Genomic DNA, 20055 nt, shown 5'->3' with positions numbered 1-20055 from the left:
ATGGAGGATCGTTCTGAAAGTCGACTTTCCTCATTCGCCGCGTACATCACCGAGCTGTCAGCCAAGAGTGAGACATTTCAGAGCCTGATTCTTGGCAACACGGATCGAGATGCCAGATTCAACAAGCGAAATCATCCGATTGCGGACCTGAGCCATATCCTCACTGTACTCGATGTGCCAGGGCCATACGATCTCAACTTCGATGAGGGGTTGATCTCATCAGGAGCCCAATTCATCGTGCAGAACAGTCTGATCAGTTCTGACGAGGAGCCGGGTACTCTGTATCGTGTGGCCGCCAAGACTCCAAAGTTCATGCTTGACTGTCAAGAGCGTCTGAATCTATCCGCAGACTCTGTTCGACGGCAGGTACATGACCTTGTTATCGAAATAGCAGCAATGCACCATCCCCGCCTCCGACAGCACCCCAACATCGTTGACATGATTGGCTGGGGTTACACGACAAGCTGGCACGCAGCTCCGTTCCTTGCTCTCGAGCTTGCCCAGAGCGATCTTGGAGGATTGGTCAAGGAGGCGGGCGAGTCAATGTCATTCGACGATCAACGGCGTATTATTCTTGACATTGCGTCAGGCCTATCGGCAATCCATGAAATCGGCATCGTTCATGGCGACGTGAAGCCTGAAAATGTACTGGTGTTTCAAGAAGGAGGGAGATGGTCTGCAAAACTCACGGATTTTGGAGGCGGCGCCGTCTTGCCTGGCAAGGACGTTCGCGGCAGGGGGACAGTTGGCTGGCGAGCACCTGAGCTCCAAAGGTATCACGAGTATGACGAAGCCCTCAACCCTGAGCTGTTGTGGAGTATAGATATATACTCCTTTGGCTTGATCTGTGGCTACATCCTTTGCCGGTCGGCGGGGCCATCCAGAGGCGGTGAAGGAGAAAGAGTCCTGGAATCTGCACTGATCCATCTTGAGGGTCAGCAAGGCATCCCAGACATGTGGAGAGGCATCTATCAGGGATTACTCGGAGCATGCTTGAGCCAGCAACCTCAGGATCGACCAATGGACATCTTGACGCCACTCAGAGACGCGGAAACGCAAATGGCGGATATGTGAGTGAACAGAAGACTTCATCCAGAACATGGCCGTAGCTGACATGCTCCCAGGGATAGTGCCTCTCAGGCGGGCCTGACTATCCAACATGCTACCTGCGACCAAGAACCGCAACATCAGCCTGTTCATATCCGCTCTTTTCAGTATAGCCGCCGAAACTGGGAAATACCTGAGTCAAGGGGTGAACTCGCCCGGGACTTCTTGTCCATGTATCTCAACAACGAAAGCCATGTGTCTCCAGCACAGGCGTTTGGGGTCTTCATGAACCGACAATACTTCATCCTCAAGAGGTTTAGGGACACAAGCACAAGGGATATCTACATCCGGCTGCTTCGTACCGCTGCGCTGGGAGGAATTATGCAAGCCCGATCCCTAATCTTCCGCTACAATGAATACTTCGAACTGGTACCAGATGATCACGTCGAAGCTCACAGAGAGGAATGGACGCTCGCGTCAATCGCCACAGGGGACCTAGCGTTTTCTGAACGAACACGGTCGGTCAACCAGCGTGGTTTCGACGACGCCATGGCCAAATTCCATGCCAACGGAGGTTATAATAGGCACTATGTGCACTCGAAACCTGCACTAAGAAGCTGTATCAACCTCGATACCCGAGCTCTCCAACCTGGAATTTCAACAACCGAGCCCCTGAATGAGGACGGTGACTATCTCTCACACGTCCTGGCTTCGTTTTGTCTTCCTGAGACGTTAGAAATACTCAAGACCATCGTGACACCAACCACCGTTAACCTTGTCAACGCTTTTGGCGAGTCACTCCTATACCGAGCATGTTCGTGCGGCGCCACGGAGACAGTCGCTTTCCTATTGGACCTTGGCGCCGATCCCACTCTTCGTCTCGGAGGAGACGGGCCATCCTGTCTGCACTGGTTATTCGTGTTCCATCCAGAGGATATTGACCAAGTGGCGGATGGACTGATCGGAAAAGGCGCCTCGATTGATGTCAAGACCAACCACAACCACAAGATGCTCTACTACCCCTACAGATTTCCGGCGGGAAGTCCACTGCATTGGGCAGTCGAGTTTTCTTGTTCGAAACCCACGAGAGCTCTTTTGAGACACGGCGCCGATCCATGGCTGCCGAACGGTATCAGGCAGTACATCTTTTCTGGCGTGCCGCCGCCGGTTCAACCCAACTCAATCGATGATTGCCTCATTGAACCTCCTATCCTTGGTCCAAAAGACGGCAGTAGTGCCTTGGACCTGGCTGTTCAAAACTGGGATGCTGGCATTGTGTGCCTTTTGCTCGAATATGCTTCCCCAGACACACGTGCAAGCTCCAGCGGAATTGGTGTCCTGCACCATCTACTTGCCGGTGATTTTCGATGGATCAGCAAGATCTCGCAGATATATTGCCCTGTAATGCGTGGGTGCCTGGTCACTCGTTCTTCAAAGCTGGAAACTACCATTGAAGCGCTACTGGCCTTTGGTTTTGAAATCAACTCCTTGTGCCTCGTCTGGGATTATCTATGGGGGCCAGAAACCACTTGCACTGCCCTCATGCTCGCCGTGTACATGGCCAACATGCAAGTTGCCGAGGCCCTTCTCCGAGCCGGCGCCGATGTGAACATTACCGGAAGCGGTGGACAGACGGCGATAATGGACCTCGGAGAATGCTACTCAGAGGTGGAACTCGAGACTGAGGACTACGAATTCTGCAAAGCCTTCCAACGACAAGTGATGCTTCTTCTGCTGGCTCATGGAGCGCGGATAGATGGTCGTTCGAACAATGGTAGGTCGCCCATTCTCGCATTGGCCGTGGGACATCATATTGGTGCTGTTGAGATTCTACTGGAAAATGGTGCCATGATCAATGATGTGCCCGTAAAATGTGGCACAAGGCAAAATGACCGAGAGTTCCCAGTCTTGTACGATCTAGCCCACCCGACGTGGGCGATTGCGAGAGACATTGACCTAGCAGATATGATGCGAACGTACGCTCTTCCAGACCTGAAACAAGCAGTCCAAACAAAGCCCGACCCAGCTGGCATGACTATCCTTCACAGCTTTGTCGTACGGGGTTTCATAGAAAGCACAGGAGTCCTCCTTGAGACTGGCATTGATGTCAATGCAGTATATGAAGAAGTCATCAATGGGAAAGTCATTCCAATTACACCCTTGGATCTGTTATACCAGCGCTGGCCCAACCTAATTCATGTTGCTACGAGGAGGCTTCCAAAGTCAGGTTCGTATGCGAGTCGCTCCTTCCAAGTATCCGTACATGAAGAGGCAAACTGACCACAATATTGTATGTGAACATAGGTGTGAAGGATCAAGAGAGTCAGTTGGATAGAATGCGTGGGCTTCTTTTGAGTAGAGGTGCATGTAAAGCGAGCGAACTGTGACAAGACTGTGGTATTGAGGCATGACAGGTTACATGTGCCTCGACGATTGAGATCAAACTGTATGGGTTTATAAATTGTCCCAGATTTTATTCTGTTCAATTTTCTTGAAGCTCTGAACTTAGGAAACACGAAGACATAAGTGCATAGCTCACCGACCATATCTGGGATGGGAAACGTCGTTCTAGCGAGCCTATGTCGGGTAAGTTAAGCCTAATGTGTAAAATAAAGTATTTAAAAGAGAGTTTAATACTTTATATTTGCTTCCTATATATGGTTATTATAGCAGGGGCGAAAAAACATAGACTCTGTGTTGTTGATAGATATGCGTGAAGATTAGCGAATCTGACTTGGGATTGATAATATCAGCTTAGAATTTAAAGACTAATCCTATGGCAAGCAAGGTATCATATGCACTAAAAGGGCAAGCTCTTGAGCTACTTGGTACTGCGAAGTGAATGAACGGATATTACTGTATTATTCAAATTCCAATCCGGCCCCCCGTGGTATCCTACCAATCTCTTTCATAAAACTAAACTGTTACACAAGCAACAGGCTGCTCACAGAGCCATTACGACGCCAATCACGCCGACAGCGGCGGCAATGGCGGGTGTTAAACCAGCGTCGCGTGCAGCAGCAGCATTGTCCTTGTCAGCCGCCGAAGAAGCCTCAAGCTTGACCGTCTCGGTCGTGTCCGAAGCAGTGAAGACGATGGTGGGGGAGGTAGAGCACGTCCTAATACTAAACGTAGCGCTGCCGCCCTCGAACGAGCTGCAGTCGTCCAGGAACTCAGAGGCCTCGTCCTGGATGCCGTCGGCCCACTCGAAGAACTTGGTCATATACTCCATGAGCTCTTTGGAGAGAGACGCGGGGGCGGTGACGCTGCAGGGACTGCCGTTGGTGACTCCGCGGCTGGACCCCCATTTCTCGAGCTTAGGGTCCGGGGTGGGTGCGCTGTTGATGATGGAGGTGGCGGATGCGAGGCACTCTTTTTGGTCGGCGCGGGCAAAGAGGGCGCCGTTGTCGCGCTTGTAGGGCGTGTAGTTGAGAAGGCTGCGGGCGTGGAAGATGTGAATCTCCTTGACTTGGCGAACCTCGACGTGGTTGACGGCCGCAGCGGCAGCTGTGGCAGCCAGCATGAGTTGGGTGATGAAGAGCATGTTGATAGATGTGTAGGAAGGGATAGAAAGATGGTGGAAACGGAGTGTTTGTGGTGATGTGTCTAAATAGTCAAGAATCACGGCGCCTCTTGAGGCTTTTGTACACGAGAACTGGCAGTGATATCATCAAGCGGATAGTCACCCTCAGCCGAGCAACCCAAACAGACCAAGGCTGTCCCACTCCATCGGGCAAAGACCATCCGCCCATTCAGCCTTGGAAGGATTGATCTTCAGCCAATGCTAACCAATGAGGTGAGGGGGTTTGCACCTCCAAGGAAAGACAGGACAATCTCAACAGCTCACCTGGCTGTGCTCGCTGATCTACTGACCCCATCTTTTCGTATAGCTTTACCCAGGCCAATAGACGTCCGCACTACAATTACTGCCTTGACTGTGCCACACCCGAGATCTTTGCCCGATGAGGCGGTGGCGTGTCGATCATCGCTGTACAGTGACAACAAGTCGGCCATTCCCTAAACGAGAGATGCATTTAAAGTGATGCTTCCATGACGATTTCCGGTTCTTATCCTGCTAACTAGACGAGTTCTAAGATGCAGCAACTTTCAATGTCGGGCGGCCGGACCACACCAGGGGGAAGCCATAGAGGAAGGGGTTTAATAGCGTCATTATGCGACAGCCTGCATTTTCTGACGCTGTGGCTAACCCCCTGTTAAGAAGACTTGTCAGCCAATAAATTATAATATGAAGATATGATATTAAAAAGTATTAGATAATATTAGATATTTTTCTTTTCTTTTTCTTTAGTATAGCATTAAATAGGATAATTAATGTAAGTAAATAGCTCTACGGCCAGACTGCTATAGAAAGTTCTCTAAATTGGGAATGCAAGATGATCTGATATTGAGAGATTTTCCAACTCACCAACCCCGCAAGAGCCGACGGTCACAACGATACCCTCAGACTTGGAAACCAATACCACCAATAAAATGAACCCGGCTTCTCAGGAAATTGACCATGATTTTGAGTTTGAGGAGATGCTGCGATTTCCTTGGGATACTACCAAGCCTCGCGAATTCAGCTTGGAAGGGCCGCCTTCCAAGTGGCCTTATCTGATTAACCGCTCAGCTCGGAATGCCGAATGTTGGAGACGACACGACGAGGACGAATTTGCAAAGAATTTCCTCCTCTATTCTAAATCACCTGATTTTGACGCCAAAACTCTTTACTTTCAACTGCTTCGCGAATGGCTTCTGAATTGCGACGACAACCACGAAGAGTGCCGAGTACGGCAAGCGGAACACGAGTTCTGGCCGACAAGAGCCATCTTTGTTGGAGACGAGCATACTTTGAGTCTTGTCCAAGAGCCAGGTGGCAACCGGGACTATCTCGTGTTATCGCACTGCTGGGGCAGCCCAACGGGTGAAGAATGGAGCCGCTTCTGCACAACACCGCAGAATTATCATCGTCGATTGGAGGGGTTTAACTTGGATGGCCTGCCAAAGACCTTCCGGGACGCAGTTAAAGTGATACGGCAGCTCGGGAAGCAGTACCTCTGGACTGATGCTCTCTGCATCATCCAAGGTTCCCAAGGTGAATGGGAAAGCGAGGCTGGCAATATGGAGCACGTCTTTGCCAACGCCTACTGCACTATCACAGCAAACTGGGCTCGCGGGTGGAAAGATGGTTTCCTGGAGCCAAGTCTATGGGATCAAATCAACCCAGGAAGTGCGGGATGCAACTGCCGCCTTGACTCGGACGTTGATAGAGGGCCCCTGATGAAGAGAGCCTGGGTTCTGCAGGAGCGGGTACTGTCTCGACGCATCATTAATTTCACTGCGAATCCTGAACATGGGGCACACACATATTGGAAATGCGGTGATGGAATCCGCTGCCAGCAGTTTACGAAGTTAACAGCGCAAGTCTAAACTCGAAAGGAACAACATTGCAGCTGCTGACATGCCCCTAGGCCAATCTCGAAGCAGCGGTTTATCCTTGACCCCTTCTTCCCAGCCCGATTGAGGAAGGCCGGATAGTATCGCTCTCTTGAGTTTATGCAATTCATTCTTGGACAGTATTCACAATGCGGGCTTACCTACAAGTCTGATAGAGATACCGCGATATCAAGCCTGCTTAAGCGCATAGGGGCATGAGTTGGACACCGAGGTAAAGTACGGCATTATACGATGCTTTCTTGGCAGCCTTCTCTTATGGAAGCGCACAACCAAGGAGATGACACTCCTGATCGATTTTGGGAGACGGAACGTGCCGTCGTGGTCTTGGATGGCGTATGACGGTAGCGTCGAGTTCATCAGCATCAGTACGAGCTCAAGATTCCTCGCCAGACAGATCTAGAGTTCGCTCAACATGGGAAAGAGTTGCTCGTCAGAGTCCAGCAATTCGAAAACTGCCATCTTGGACAAAACGTTCGAGATAATGAGTACGCTGTTATGAATGGAACTGAAAAGATAGGGTCGCTGTGGTAGGATATGGAAGGCCAAGGCGAGTTCAAGTACTGTGTCGTGGTTGGATCTGGTGGGACACGCGGTACGGCTAATGATCCGAAGAGGTATTATGTCATCATGATTCAAGAGAGACCAGATGGGGGGAGTTACTTGAGGCTGGGAGCTGGCGTTTTGCATGAGGGCTGTTTGTCTGCGAAGAGCGAGACTGGGAGACTTGTGTGATGTTGGTTGGTTAGATATAATATTATCTTGTCATTGGCCAATATTGAAAAGCCCTTGATAATCTTGAGTATCCTTATCAGCGACATGCTCGACATGTTGATTGTTCTTGTCCTCCACCGATCGCTGGGCATCCTGCCCCGCAGTTTTGTCCACAATGTGGAGGCGATCCTGGGACTGTTGGCGAACTCGCAAGCCAAGAGCTTTACTTCCGTGGAGGCGGCCGAACAGAAGTCAGACCAGTCGACTGAGCACGAGCACGAGTGTGGCAAGGGACTGCTCACTAGAGGTCGTCAGTTGGCCAACCCCTATCATCTATGAAAAACGTCGGCTGAGCTACCGATGTTTTTTTTATATGGAGGAAATTTTTTATGCTAGCAGACTATGGGGCAGCTGATATTTTTTTTCTCGACTAGCTAATATTTTTTTAAAAAAGATAGTTCCTATAGGGATAAGGCTCTATAAAAGAGATATATATAACTTTAAGCTATAAGGATTTTAGAAATAAAATTCTTTTTCTTATATTTTTTAATTTTTCTAGAATTATTTAAAAATTAAAAAAGAAATTTTAATAAGGTAATTAATATAATTAGTACTATATTAAAATTCCCTAACTACTACTATAACCTAGCTATCTAGCTATATTAATTACCTCGCTAACTATAATTAAGATAATTCCTTAATTAATAAGCTTTAACCTCTATAGTTTTTTTTATTTTTTTATAAAAACTTTAATTTTTCTTAGCTATTTATTTTTAATTTTAATTTTTATTTATATCTTAATTATTTAAAAGCCTTATATAATAATTATATATATTCCTAAGGGATAAACTAGTCATACTGGGTTTATATTAATAGAGAGACTAGTCGCGCTATACTTAAATAAGGGGGGTTATTATATCTAGTAATATGCTTAAAGGTATTAAGTATAACTAAGTTATATTAATAGCTAAGGTAGCTACTATATAAGAAAGTATAAATAAATATACTTTATATACTTAGGCCTGGTTCTTAGATTAATATTCTCTTACTTTAGTCTAAGGTAAGACTAATATTTTTATTATTTAGTCCCTAGACTAACTTAGGCGATATTTAGTCCCTTTAGTCCCTTGCTTAGTTAGAGTGTTTCTATTATATTTCCCCGCCTAGCCTATATTATAGCTATAATATAAGGTTCCCCCTTTATTAGTCTTATCCTTAAGATTAGTTTTAGTAACTAGGTATTTATAGTAAGTAACTCTGACTTATAAAAATTCTATTTCTATTAATATAATATTAGGCTAAGTTTCTAAGTATACTTCTTTATAAAAACTTTCTAAAGCATAAAATCTTTCTACCTATATTAAGGCTTTTAGTTCTAAGATTATATCTTATATTTATTACTTCTATTAGGGCTTATCCTATAAGGTAGTTTCTAACTATTCTAATCACTATTCTAACTATATTAATATAAAGGTAGTATATAATAGGGCTAGTATAGCTTTATTTTATAACTATTTTTTATTAGTACTTTTTCTTAGCTATTAGTTAACCTCCTATAGTTATGAAAAATATCTAAGAGTATAAGTATCTAGAGGATAAGGAGGCTAAGGCAGAGGCTACCCTAGAGGAGGTAATAGCTAAACTTGCTCGCATTTAGAAATAAAAGAGGCTACTTAAGGCGCATAGTAATAAGGCTTTTAAGCATAGCCTATATACCTTAGAGGAGTTAGGTAAGCTCTACGAGGAATTATTTATTATTATAAAAGTATATTCTTTTAGGGCTATTAATTTAATTAATTATAACGCTATTAGTCTTAATAAGCCTATACTTAGTATTATTAATAAAAGTTTTTTAAAAGGTATTATATATTAATAAGGTATTCTAGGGGTTCTTATATATTTTCTAAATCTAGATAGTTTCTCTATTTAATAAAATATATTATTTTTATATTAATTTTATTTATATTAAGGATAGCTTTTATAATATATTTTTTTAGTTTATTAACTTTAGTTTTTAGTTTATTTTTAGTTTTAACTTAGATAATATTTTTTATTAATTTAAGTAATAAAATATAAAAGATTAAATAGAGCTTAACCTTAGGAGGTAAGTTTAATTTATAATTATTTTTTAAAAATTTTTATTTAATTTTATAAGGTCTAATATATTTATAGTTAAGTTTTTTATTTTATTATGTTATTTTAATATTTTTTATTATAATATAGATTATATCTCTCTCTAAGAGGATTAATCTCTTAATTTTTTTCTTATTAATATAATTTATTATTTTATTTTTAATAAATTTAAGTTTTATATATATTTTTTTATATAGGTTTTTTAGCTAGTCGCTAATAAGTATAACAATCGTGAAGGTCCTAAGGGATAAACTAGTTATACTGGGTTTATATTAGTATTAAATTAGGTTATATAACCTTAAAAGGGGATAGTATAAGTCACGTCTAGTAATATGCTTAAGGGTATTAAGTATAACCAAGTTGTATTAATAGCTAAGGTAGCTAGTATATAAGAAAGTGCAATAAGTATGTTTTATATAGTTAAGGTAGGCTAGATCGCGAGGATTACTTAGTAATCCTAGTGATCCCTGGATCAGGGGGGATTACTAAGTGATCCAGGTAATCCTTCTATGATTAGTCCTATAAGCCTCTATTCTTTGTTACGTGACCTAGCCGCTATTTAGGTTATGTTAGGCCGTGATACAAGGTCTCTCCTCTGTTAGTCTTATCCTTAAGGCTATATTTATAGCCCATCGTTAGTATATAATTAACTTAGTTCCTTAAAAATTCCTTTTAATAGGATATTAGGTTATATCTCGAAATCAAAGAAATCCGCGTAATATTCCCTTCTTACTTCCCGTTTTAATACTAAGGGATTTAACGCTATGCCTTATTCTACTTGTTACTAGGCGAAGAAGGTATATCAGATAATAGCGGGTTCTACTTGTTATTAGGAGTATATTTGCTAGGGCTATTCTTATAATAGCATTAATATATTATTGTTCTATGAGTTTATCTAATAGTTATGTTATAGGTTATTAATTAGTTTCTGTAGTTTCTAAGAATTTAGATACTTAGCGTAAGGTAAATATAGATATCGAGAAGGCAGAGAATAAGCTCTAGGAGACCTTAGCTCGTCTAGCTTATCTTTAGCGGCAGCGCTATTTGCTTCGTAAGCGGGGTTCTTAGCTTTTTTCCCATGGCATATAAGAGTTAGACAAGGAGGACGGGGTTTATTCCTAAGAGGAAGCACTTATGGCTAAGTAGTAGGCAATGGGTGAGCTATAAGTAGAGGGTGCTTTTAGGGTTATTAATTAGTCCTTCTTAGGTTTAGATAACCTTCGTCCTATTATTATTAGTAGAAATTCTTTAAAAGGCATTAAGTATTAATAAGATATTCTAGGGGTTTTTATATATTTTCTAAGTCTAGGTAGTCTTTTTATTTTATAAAATATATTATCTTATTATTAACTTTATCTATATTAAGAATAGATTTTATAATATATTCTTCTAGTCTATTAACTTCTATATTATTACGGCTATAACATGGGCTAGGCGGGGAAACACGGCAGAAATACTCTAACTAAGTAAGGACCAAAGGGACTAAATGTTATTTATATTGGTCTAGGGACCAAATGTTAAAAATATTAGTCTTACCCTAGACTAAAGCTAGAGGACATTAGTCTAAAGATTAAACTATAAGTATATAAAATATGTTTATTATACTTTCTTATATAATAGCTACCTTAGCTATTAATATAACTTAGTTATACTTAATACCTTTAAGTATATTACTAGATATAACTTATACCCTATTACTTAGACTATGCCTAGTACTCTCTGCTAATATAAACCTAATATAATTAGTTTATCCCTTAGGAAATATATAATTATTATATATTAATAGCTCTTATTTAATAGTATATTATATACTTTAAGTAATATTATTACTATAGCGCCTAATATTAGATCTCCTTTTACCCCTCGCAGTAAGCTGCCTATTACTCCTTAGTAAGGATAGCTTATAACTAGGCTAGAGGAACCTAATACCTAGATAGATATAGATAATAACGATAAAGAATATATCGTCCTAGCCTTATATAAGGATAAAGTCTATAAACTTAGGAATAAATATAATTACTTAACTACTTAGTATAATAACCTCTTAGATAATATATAAAATAATACTAGAGTTACTTAAGAATAACTTATAAATATAAAAGTATTTATAAATAATATATAAGAATACTTCCGCTAAGCTATAAAATAGTAATAGTAATAATATTAGTAAATAATTAATAAATAATAAAACTAAATTAATTAACTTATTATGCTCTAAGCCTAGTAAAATAGCCTAATATAATAATAAGTTTATAATCTTAGTAACTTAATATTTAAATATAATATTACTAATATTACTTATAAAAATATTAGTAAGATTATTAAGCCTAAGGACTTAGAGCTATTTAATAAATAAGCTATTTATATTAGGATATTTCTTATATCCCTTAGGGCATACTAATAGTATTTCCCTACTAGGATAGCTAGTATAAAAAGTAAGGTCTTATATACTAATAAATACCTTATAAGTAATATATTTACTTAGTTTAAGCCTAAGTTATATAACTTTCTTAGAAATAAACCTATTAAAGAAATATAATTTTTTTTTACTAAATATAAAAACTTTAAGGATATAATTAGGTATAACTTTAGAATTATTAATAAAGAATAATAAGTTATATAGAAACTTAAGAACTTATAATAAATAAAGGCCGCCTTAATTTATATAGCTAAGTTTATATAAATTATTTTATTTTTTAATTAGGGAATAAATACCCTTTAAATTATATTTTATAAAGGACTTAAAGATAAGATTAAGGATAAATTTTATAAAATAAAAAAACCTAATAATTTTTAGGACTATATTAATATAACTATTAAGATTAATAATTAATAGTTTAAATAATATATAGAGAAATCTAATAAGAAATAAATCTAAGGTAATAAGAATAATATTAATTAGTCCTAAAAGTAAGAATAAGCTAAAGGTAATACCTCTTATAGGACCTATGCGGGACCTATAGAACTCAGAGTAGCCTAAAAGGATAATAAGGATATTAAGTATTATTATTATTATAAAAAGGGCTATAAGGCTAATAAATACTAAAAGAAGTAATAAGATATTAGGAAAGGGTATTATTAGTTAAAGCTAAAATAAAATCTCCCTAAAGGTAAGAAATACTTAAATATAATTAATTAGGATAGCGACCCCTAGATAGCTATTTATACTGCTAGGATATTAGGAATAATATAGAAAGGATATAATAAAATAAGACTTTAACCTAGAGAAGTTATTATACCTTACTAAGTTACTTACTTAATAAAGAAATAAGCTATTAGTAATTATATAATTAATAATATTATAAAAAAGTAATTTTATAAATTAATTAAACCCCTAAAGGTCTATTAATTATACCTTATTAACTTAGATATATAAAACCCTTTATTAAAACTAAATAATAGGAAGGAAAACCTTATTAATAAATAATAAATAATTACTATTACTTAGCTAAATAGATATTATAAACCTATTAACCATAGCTAATACTCTATAGGAGTATAAGCGCAGCGGGAATAAGATACTATATAGATCTATTAATAACGATATAGTTAATATATAGTACTCTTGGAAGATAATTATAAGATATTAGTCTGCAAAGGGACTAATAAATATTATTAGCTTAGTATTATTACCTAATATATCTAATTAGCTAAGAAATAGCAGAATATAAATAATACGAAAGATATTTATATATAGGCATACTATAAAGAAATAGCTATAAACCTAAGATAGCCTAAACCCTACTATAACCCGCGGGATAACTTATATATAATATCTATATATCTATAATATAAAGAAATCTCTTAGGTATTATATAAGAACTATTACTATAGTATATATATTATAGATAAATAATAAAATAATTATTTTTTAATCTAATTACCTTAACTTAATATTAAACCTTACTTAGCCTATAAAACCTTTTAATATAAGATAAAAAGATAATATAAAGGACTTAATATTACTATATTATAATTTTACTTAACTAAAGAGGGAGCTATTAGCCTAGAATAATAAATTATTATTGCGATATAGTAAGCTATAATAAAGTAAGAGGAAGTACCTAATAGAAGCTACCTTAATATAGAAGCTATATTATGCTATAAAGAAATATACCTATAATATAGATAATAGGTCTTAATTACCTATAAATAGATAAAATAAATAATAAGGGAAGGATTTAATTTCTTAATTTACTAAGGAAATACTATTAATATAGAATAATATAAAGGCATTTAGCTATACCTTAGAAGAGACTATAGACTTATAGATAAGGTCTTCTAGGAATACGCTAATTATATCTAGTATAGAGACTTTAATAAGGTCTACTTAGAAACTTAATAGCTAAGATATACCTATAATAGTAATAAGGCTATAAAAAAAAGTTATTAGGAATAGATTAATAGCTAAGTAGATAATTATAACTATAAAGCTTATATAAATAGTAAATATAAATATAATTATTTTAGCTATATAGTATTAAAAAATTAAATAGCTTATTTAATATAAGGTAATAAATAGACAAATATAAGAATATATTACCTTAAAAGGCCCTTTATTTTATAAATAAAGTATATAGGCGAAGATACTAAGAACTAAAAGTATAAGTTAAGGGAGAATAATTAAATACTTTAATAGATAATAAAGCTAAGTAAAACTACTTTGACCTAATAATAGTAAATAGACTTAAGCTACTATAGAGGTATAAATAAATACCTTATTTAGTTATTAACTTAGAAGGAACCCCTTTTAATTATAATAATAAAGTTATTAATTATAAGATTAATTACCTTAAAGTTTTTATTAAAAGAAAAAACTAAGAAATATTATTTAATATTATACCTAATAAGTATTATAATTTTATACTTAGGTACCTATAGTTATAATACTATAACTTATATTTTAATTAGAGAACTAGCTAGGTACTTTCTTTTAATAATAAGATACTCTTTATAATAAATAATAACTTAGAATATAATATAAGATCTCTAATTTTTATAAAAGATATTAGAGAAGCTAGGAAGAGGTAAATATAAGATACCTCTCTACTTAAAGGAATATAATATAAATACTATAATAAATAAAAATAATAAAATTAATAGATAATCGCGTATATTATATAATAGTTTTATTAATTAAAAAGAAACCTTAAGTAAGTTAAAAAGATATTAGAAAAAGAATAGCTTAAGAATATTTTATTATAATATTATATCTATAAGAAGCTTTTTATAAAAGAACTTAAAATAGGTTTACTTAAATATATATATTATAACCTTAAAATTAAATTTATTAATAAGAAATAACCTAGCTTTAGTAAATTTTATTTACTTAATAAGGTATAATTATTAATATTAAAGGAATATATTAAAGATATATTATAAAAAGAATATATTAGGGAAAATAAGTTATTTATTAAATACCTTATTATGTTTATCCTAAAGAAAAATAAAAAGCTTTAACTTTATATTAACTTTAAAATACTTAATACTATTATAATTAAGGATTATATATTATTACCTTTTATTAATAAATTAAAGGATTAATTTTTTAAAATAAAGTATTTTATAATATTTAACCTTAAAGGAGCTTATAACCTTATTTAGATTAAAGAAAGATATAAATAGAAAACTACTTTTATACTAAGTATAAACTATTTAAGTACCTTATTATACCTTTTAGACTTATTAATATATTTACTATATCTTAATAAATAATTAATAATATATTATAAGAATATTTAGATATATTTATTATATATTACTTAGATAATATTTTTATTTTTTTTAAAATAAAAGAAAAATATATAAAATATATTTATAAGGTATTATAAATATTATAAGACGCTAAGTTATTAATAAAACCTAAAGAAAGTAGATTTTATGCCTTAGAAGTAGAATTTCTTAGATATATTATCTTATATAATAACATATATATAAACCCTAAAAAGGTCTTAGTAATTAGGGATTAAAAGGAATTAATAAATATTAAGGAAATATAAGCCTTTTTTAGCTTTATTAATTACTATTATAGATTTTTTTAATAATTTAGGAAGATTACTATATTATTAATTAATCTTATAAAAAAAGATAAAATATTTATATTTAGGGATAAAATAAGAAAAGCCTTTAGTATACTTAAGGAATTTATCTTAAGTAAACTAATACTTAAGATATTTAATTTATCTTAATAAATTAAACTTAAAATAAATACCTTAGACTTTATATTAGGCGCTTAGATTAAATAATAATATAATAAAGGACTTTTATACCTTATTATATTTTACTCTTATAAGTTATATAAAGTAGAACTTAATTACTTTATTTATAATAAAGAACTCCTTATAATAATTAATACTTTTAAGAAATTCTAATATTATTTCCTTAGAAATAAATATTAGATTAAAGTATATATAAATTATAAAAATATTACTTATTTTATAAAAACCTAAGAACTTAGCGGATAATAACTATAATATACTAAATATTTTTTAGAATTTAATTATATTATTATTTATATTAAAAAAATAGAGAATAATAGGGTAGATACTATTAGCTAATAATTTAACCTAGATACTAAAAAGATTAAGGTAAAAAAATAGCTTTTATAATTTATATAAGAAGGATATTTAAAGTAATAAATAATTACTTATATTAAGTAATAAATATTATTATATTATTTTATAAATATATAAAAGGATACGATTATTATTAATAATACCTTTAGAAAACTTAGAAGACTTATAATTAGATAAATAGACTAAGTAGGAAATTAATAAGGAATAATTATATATTAGAAATATATTTTTATATCTTAGAAATATATAAAAGAATTTATTAAATTTTGCTATTAGATAATAAAATATAATAAAAAACTGAATAATAGAGATTTTTAGGAAATAATATATTAATATTTTTATTAAGAAAACCTTAGTATAAGACCTAAAAGCTACTTTAATTATAAAATATATTATAATAATATATAGCTAAGAGATAAGGACTTATTAAAATTATATAAATATAACTAAGTTATAAGGATATCTTATATTATTATTAGAAGTATTTATATAATAAAATAAAGAAATTAACTTTTAAAATCAATCTAAGAATATAATATATAACTCTTAGATAATAAAAAAGCTAATAAATAATAAGTCTTAAATAAATTATATTATAAATTTATATATAAAATATATAATTACTTACTATATAAATATTAAGGAATTAATAAAACCCTAGAATAAATTAAGATAATATTTATTTTCCTTAATATAAAGAAAATAGTTATAAAAGTTATTAAATAATATAACCTTTATATAAAAACTAAGGTATAATATTATAAACCTTATAATAAGTTATAATTACTCTTAGTTATATAATAACTATAGGACTTAATTACTATAGATTTTATTATTAAATTATTCTTATTAAAAGAACTAATTATTAGAAACTTATTAGGGAAATCCCTAGGAACTATATAACTAGGAAATCCCTAGGAAATCCCTAGGAATTCCCCGGAATTTAGATTTATTTTCCCAGGGACTTCTTAGAGAAATCCCTAGGAACTCCCTAGGAATTCCCTAAAGGATCCTTAGGGGAAACCTAAGGGAATTCCTAGGGAAATCTCTTATAAGAACCCCTAAGTAAACTAGATAATTTATTATTAAATTCTTATCTTATTATTATCCCTTTTAGAAATCTATATCTTTTCTAAGAACTTATAATTTTTAAGAGGCTTAGTAAGAGATAAATAAGTATTATTATTATTATCCCTATATAAATAATAATAATTAATAATACTATTACTTACTATTAAATCTTTATTTTCTTTTATTTATACTTAAAGAGGAATTACTTAAAAGGTATTTCTACTTAATATATAAAATTAATAAATACTTATAGAGCTTTTTAAATCTTATTATTAAAGAGCTTAAGGAATATAAAGACTTATAGGTAATAGATTTTATTTATCTTAAGAATTAACTTTCTTAAGGTATTTCTTTATTTATAATTAAATAATAATACCTTAGGGCTATAAAGTAAATAATCTTATTTATCTCTTAGGAAAAATAGCCTATAGCTATAACTAAGAATATAAAATAATAATAAATATATTATTAATATATATATATTTAAGAAGACTTATAAAAGTAAATAAATAAAGATATAGCTTCTTAGCTAGAGTAATTACTTATATTTCTTAAGTATTTTTTATTATTAAGATTAGCCTTTCTAGAAATAAGATATTACTATAAGTCTTAGGAAATTAATAATTCCCTTATTAATTAATTTATATAACTCTCTTTAAATTAAAATTACTTAGCTCTAATTTAATTTAATTAATTTATTAAATTTTATTTGCCTTTATAGGTACTTAGACTTAAAACTTAATTTAGATAGACTAATAAGCGCGAGAACTTATTAATATCCCTATTACCTTTAGAAAGTATTCCTTAGATTACTTCTTAGCGCTAATTCTAAAACTAATTATTATAAATTAAATTAACAGAGTTAGACTCCCTAGGCTTACTTATAATAGCTACTTAAGTTATAACCTTTAAAATAATAAGAAGTCTAAGAATAAGACCTTTTAGTAATTATAATAAGATAATAATTACTTAGCTATAAAGGCAAAATATAGCTCCTTAGTAAGCCTTAGCTATTAATAAAAGTAATTAAGATAATATAGAAATATAACTATTATTATAATTAGGAAGTATATTAATAAATAATAATAATAGCTAATTACTTATTAACTCTATTCCCTTAGATTAAATCTACTAAAGCCTAAGCCTAAATAATAATAATAATAGCTAGCTATAGCCCTTATTAGCGCTATATACCCTTAGCCTAGATTAGATAAAATAATTAATAAGTATTATATAAGGATCTTACTAACCCTAAGTTTATTTTTATATTAAGGATATAAGAAAATTTTAATTAGCTAGTAATTATAATTAAACTTATAATAAGATAATTATTTAAGGTATTTATATAATTTTCTAAAGTATAATATAATTTATTAATGCCCTTAATTAATATTATACTTAAAGCTAAGAATATATTAAAGCCCTTATACTTAATATCTTAAGATAGCGCTAGAATAATATATTAATAATATTAATATAAATCAAAGATATATATTATAAGATATATAGAGCTTTTAGAGATAAAAAGACTTTTTCTATAAATAATTTTATTTATAATTAAATATAATATTTTAGGCCTCACTTAAAGAAAGATTTATTATTAATAATATCTATAAGAAATAAGACTTTTATAGCTAAGTAATCTCCTTAAAGTATATAGAAATAAATGCTAAGTAGCCTAACCTATAGTTAGTTATATAAGCCTATATCTAACTTAATAATTACTTAAAAAAAAGCTTTTCTTAATTATAGCTAATAGACTTTTTTAATAACTAAATAGAGGACTATAAATAGAAAATATTAAATATTTATATCTAGGTAATAATAAGAGATTAGGCTAATTAAAAGAGCGCCTTAACCTATTAACCTATAGCCTTAGCGATTATATAGACCCCTTGCCTTCCTAATTTAAAAAGAGCTAATAAAAATACTAAGCAGGTCTATGCATCTAAGGCCTAAATGGGCCTAGGTAATTACTATAACCTAGTAAGCCTAGCTAGGGGCTATTAACCCCTAGATCACATAGGGAATATATATAATACTATGCCTTTTTAAAATAATACTTAGTAAAATATTTTTTAAGCCCTTATGCTAATAACTTAAATATTTATTACTATTAAAGAAATATAAAGAAATATAAAAGATAGATATTTTTTTACTAAGGAATAATAAATTATATTATAAGTTATTATTAAAAGTAAAAAAACTTATATATATTTTACCTAGGTAATATCTAATTATAATACTACTAATAAACTAGATAAAGAGGTAATTAACTTAGTAATAAAAGCCTTATTAATAGCTAAGATCCTAGAAATTATAAATTTTATACTTAATAAATAATAAGTAAAATCTATAGTAGAAGTATATAGTAAGCTAACCTTTACTATTATAGTAAAATATAAGCCTATATATACTATACTAGGACTTAGCTAATTAGCTATTTATATATTTATATAGATATAAATCGCGAATTTCCTAGGTAATAAAACCTAGAGAGAAGTCTATATTAATATAAGAGCTAAATATTTAATTATTAAATAAGATTTTTTTCCTTTTTTAATAAATATATAATAAGACTTTACTTAAATTATTACTTTTTATAAAATAAAGTAATCCTATATTATTAAATAAGCTAAGTTTATCTTATATATCCCTAAAATAAAGGATAAGTAGCTTATTATAGCTAAAGCTAAAATAAGTACTTAGATTATAGACTAACTTAATATAGGATTATTTTTAAGATAAGAATTTAATACCTTATATAAACTAGATATTTTTAATAATAAGAATTATATTTATATTAGATTAGCTAGAGGGATTCTAGTCTTAATAACCCTAGGCTAATCTAAATAATTCCGCGCCTAATAAATTAAAACCTAGGTAGCTATTAGTATATTAGCTTATAGCGGGGTATATATCCCTATAAAAGCACATAAGGTAAAAAGAAATAATAACTTTTTCTTTAAACTATATATTAAAGGTAATATATTAGTAATAATATAAAAAACTAATAATATTTTCTTTTATAATAAATCCCTAGAAGCTTAGATTATTTATT

The 20055-nt window shown here is 32.3% G+C and overlaps 3 protein-coding genes across 3 annotated transcripts; 2 read left to right on the top strand and 1 right to left on the bottom strand.

The window, feature by feature from the left end:
• NCS54_00334100 (Protein kinase domain-containing protein) lies at positions 1-3327 on the top strand (the record flags this gene model as incomplete). Its single annotated transcript, XM_053148918.1, has 2 exons — positions 1-1070; positions 1125-3327. 2 exons carry the CDS (start codon positions 1-3, stop codon positions 3325-3327), a joined length of 3273 nt encoding a protein of 1090 aa, XP_053004893.1.
• Positions 3328-3991: 664 nt separating this feature from the next.
• On the bottom strand, positions 3992-4591 carry NCS54_00334000 (Hypothetical protein; the record flags this gene model as incomplete). Its single annotated transcript, XM_053148917.1, has 1 exon — positions 3992-4591. One exon carries the CDS (start codon positions 4589-4591, stop codon positions 3992-3994), a length of 600 nt encoding a protein of 199 aa, XP_053004892.1.
• A 947-nt stretch (positions 4592-5538) lies between these two features.
• On the top strand, positions 5539-6477 carry NCS54_00333900 (HET domain-containing protein; the record flags this gene model as incomplete). The annotated part of the gene is made up of 1 exon (XM_053148916.1): positions 5539-6477. The coding sequence occupies one exon, from the start codon at positions 5539-5541 to the stop codon at positions 6475-6477; it is 939 nt and encodes a 312-aa protein (XP_053004891.1).
• Between the last annotated feature and the right edge of the window lie 13578 nt (positions 6478-20055).

Source organism: Fusarium falciforme, chromosome 3 (genome assembly GCF_026873545.1).
Source record: "Fusarium falciforme chromosome 3, complete sequence".
NCBI classification, from domain to species: Eukaryota; Fungi; Ascomycota; class Sordariomycetes; order Hypocreales; family Nectriaceae; genus Fusarium; species Fusarium falciforme.
The sequence above is the reverse complement of the archived record's forward strand: the minus strand, read 5'-3'. Positions and strand labels throughout refer to the sequence as shown.